This window comes from Cnephaeus nilssonii (assembly GCF_951640355.1).
Source record: "Cnephaeus nilssonii genome assembly, chromosome: 12".
Taxonomy (NCBI): domain Eukaryota; kingdom Metazoa; phylum Chordata; class Mammalia; order Chiroptera; family Vespertilionidae; genus Cnephaeus; species Cnephaeus nilssonii.
This window is the reverse complement of record NC_137083.1, coordinates 51,276,887-51,280,489: the sequence shown is the minus strand read 5'-3', so window position 1 is coordinate 51,280,489 and position 3,603 is coordinate 51,276,887. Positions and strand designations below refer to the sequence as shown.

Genomic DNA, 3,603 nt, shown 5'->3' with positions numbered 1-3,603 from the left:
TTTTTAGATATTTGATTATGACTGTGTTCAGTTGTGAGGAGCAGAGAGAAAAAATAAATAAATAGAAAAAGAACCTATGAGGCTTCAAGGTGTATACAGTAGAGGGGGTATGTGTGAGGATATTATTTCATTTTTGTATAGGAGACACCTGCAGCTGGAGAAATGAGAGCCCTAGGAGCACAGACCTATCTGTCTCCCAGCACCCACTGTGAAGATGAAGTGGACATTCTGGTTGAGTATAAGCTTGGATTGCAGGGCAGGAGTAGAATGATAGTGTTATTAACTAAATGTCTGTGTTCCCTTAAAAGTTCATATGTTGAAGCTGTGAAACCCAGTGCAACTGTATTTGGAGATGGAACCTCTAAGAAAGTAATGAAGGTGAAATGAGGTCATAATGGTGGGGCCCTAATTGGATAAGATTAGTGTCCCTTTAAGAAGAGCTACCAGAGATGGCTCTCTCTCTCCTAACATCCACACACCAAGGAAAGGCCAAGTAAGAGGATAGAGAAAAGGTGGTCACCTACAAGAAAACGAAGAGAGCCTGCATGAGAAACTGAATTGGCCAGAACCTTGATCTTGAACTTCTCAGACTTCAGAACTGTGATAAATACATTTCTGTTGTTTAATGCATCCAATCAATGGGGTTTTGTTATGGCAGGCAAATACAGATAGTAACCTTCCTTCATTCAGAATCAAAGACCAAATAGAAAAACCTAGGCTTTCACACAAGAGATAGATGTCTGATGTCCCATTAGTAGCCCCCTGGCCCAAAATCCTCTTCTCCTCTCATATTCTTCACTCAGCTACAGGAATTTTCTACTCTCCGTAGGTTCATCTGAGAAAATTTGACCAGGGCATTCAGAGAGGCAGTTTGGAACATTGCATCATTGGAGTTACAGGAGAGGAATGGAAATGTTGACAAAGGAGGAGAGGAAAAATCAGAACACATTGTCATTAGTAGGTCAGAGCCTTGGCTCATGGTGCAATGGGGGAAAGGAAAAAAAGGCACATGAAGATTCAAGGACAAACGGAGAGAGGAAGAAGAAAAGAAGAGTTAGTGGATAAACAAAGGGCCGGAAAGGCAGAGAGAAGAGGCTTGTGTGACATGATGAAGAAACAAAGAAACTATACTGTACATGAGGGCAGTGTGCCTCTCTCCTTTTGTGCCTATCCCCATACATGCCACAAAGAGGAAAGGTTTGAGCAATAGGAATTTTCCCTGAAGTTTAGCAAAAGGCACTTTCCCTCATTGTTATACCCAAATATTTCCATCTTCTTTGTAGCACAATGGTTTTCAGAATGAGAAGCATTGAAATCTCCATGTCACTACTCTCCACTGCTTCTGTAGAAAAATATAAGTACACTATATTTACTTTGCAGTAGCAGTGGAGCCAGGATAATAAAATACTCAACCAGAAAAAGAGAGAACCATGGAATATTCAAAATTCATATGTTCATCTTCTCAACAAATTGCATAAAATTATAGGACAAGCAACTACCATATTTGATGAAGAAACAAAGTGAGCATCTCTTCCTTTGTACTCTGATATGCCATCTCTCACCTCACCTCCCCCCTCACTTCCTACCTCTCCTCAGAAATTCATTTTCAGAAATGAATTATAAGTAAATAAATTGGGCTAATCGAACTCTACACAAAATTACATATTTGCTTTCTCTAGTTCCTCCCACACCACAAGAAGTTCATCAGTAGAAATGAGAAGAAACTGAAGCTATGACATTCTAGTGGGCACAGCATGGGTTTTATTCTTACCTGCCTTATCTGCTTCCATAGCATGATCAGGAATGGTAGACACTTTTGACTTTTGTAATAATGGTAATGGTAATAGTGTAGTTAGGGTTTCCTAAGTCAGTAAATAATCCCCAGTCAGGATCATACCCTCACCTAAAACTAAGAGTGAATACTTGAGCCAAAACCAGTTTGGCTCATTGGATAGAGCGTCAGTCTGCAGACTGAAGGGTCCCAGGTTCGATTCCGGTCAAGGGCACATCCCCGGTGGGGGGTGTGCAGGAGGCAGCTGGTCAATGTTTCTCTCTCATCGATGTTTCCAGCTTTCTATCCTTCTCCCTTCCTCTCTGTAAAAAAACAATAAAATATATTTTTTAAAAAAACAGTTAATACTTGAAAAGTTGACAGGAGCGTTTCACACTATCTCTAATGGCCTCTTTGACTTTGTCATTCCGGAGGGTAAAGATAAAAGGGTTCAGGAAAGGAATTACCACAGAAATCACCAGGGATGCTATCTTATTGTACTGGGCTGCCTGCCTTTGATTGGGTTTCACATAGAGGAACAGGCCACTGCCATATCCAAGCACAACAATGGTGAAGTGGGAGGCACATGTAGAGAAGGCTTTCCTCCTGCCAGAGGCAGTGGGGATCTTGAGAATGGTGGAGATGATGTAAGTGTAGGAGACAATTACTGGTGCCAGAGAACCAATGATAATGAAAATGGCCATTAAGAAAAGAATAAACTCTGTGAAAAGGCTGTCATCACAGGATAGTTTGAGAAGTTGCCCTCGGTCACAATAAAAATGGTCTAACACATTTGATTTGCAGAAGGTCAGCTGAAACGTGGCATATACTGGCCAGATTTCAGAAAGGAACCCAAACATCCACGACATAATTACCACGCAGATGCAGGTGTGACTGTTCATAATGATGCTATACCTCAAAGGGTTACAGACAGCCACATAACGGTCCACAGCCATCACTCCCATTAATGCAAACTCTGTGGTCCCCACAGCAAGGTACAGGAAGAGCTGGGTGACACATCCAGCTAGAGATATTGTCTGCATCCCAGGGAGCAGCAACCCCGAAAGCATGACTGGAATGATAGTGGATGTGAACAGGATCTCTGAGGCAGAGAGGTGGCCAAGGAAGAAATACATGGGGGACTGTAGACGTTTATCAACACAGACAATCACAATGATGACCATGTTTCCCATTAATGTCACTGAGTAGAAGAAGAAGAAGGTAGCAAAGAGGATATGGTGTAGTTCCTTGGAGCCAGGGAAGCCAAGGAGACAAAACTCAGTGGCACTTGAGTGATTGCTCATCATTTAGTCCTTGTTTCTGCACCTTGTAGAACTCTGATATCAAAAGAGATGTGGCATTGCTCCACATGGTCCTGCTTTCCTGCTCCAAAAGAGAAGGGAGACAGTTTAGGATAAGAAACTATTTTCTCTTGATAATTAGATGAGTTGCTACTACTACTATGCTCTGCGTATACAGACCCAAATATTGCCTCTTCAAATTTCGTTGTCAAGAATGGGTGAAGGCAGCTTCTTCTGTATTAGTGGGGGGGGGGGGACACCTTCCTTATCTTTTTTCTCCACTGGAAGTGCCTTCTCCAGGGGACAGAGGCTATGAAATTGTAAACTGCTTAGTTTTGAAACTGAATCTATCATTCCCTAAAGGTGCAGGGATTGTCCTATCTCTTCTTAGGTTAATTGTATCAAACAATATAATGGCATTCAAGGTGAAGTGCAGGACAGGGAACATTGAACCCAACCCTCACCCACACTGGCACTACAGATACCCATCTTGCAACCAGCAGAAAAGACACAAGGGGTCCACGAAAACAT

The 3,603-nt window shown here is 42.1% G+C and overlaps 1 protein-coding gene across 1 annotated transcript; it reads right to left on the bottom strand.

The window, feature by feature from the left end:
• Positions 1 to 2,133: 2,133 nt before the first annotated feature.
• On the bottom strand, positions 2,134 to 3,078 carry LOC307108062 (olfactory receptor 9A4-like; the record flags this gene model as incomplete). The annotated part of the gene is made up of 1 exon (XM_079785772.1): positions 2,134 to 3,078. The coding sequence occupies one exon, from the start codon at positions 3,076 to 3,078 to the stop codon at positions 2,134 to 2,136; it is 945 nt and encodes a 314-aa protein (XP_079641898.1).
• Positions 3,079 to 3,603: the final 525 nt, after the last annotated feature.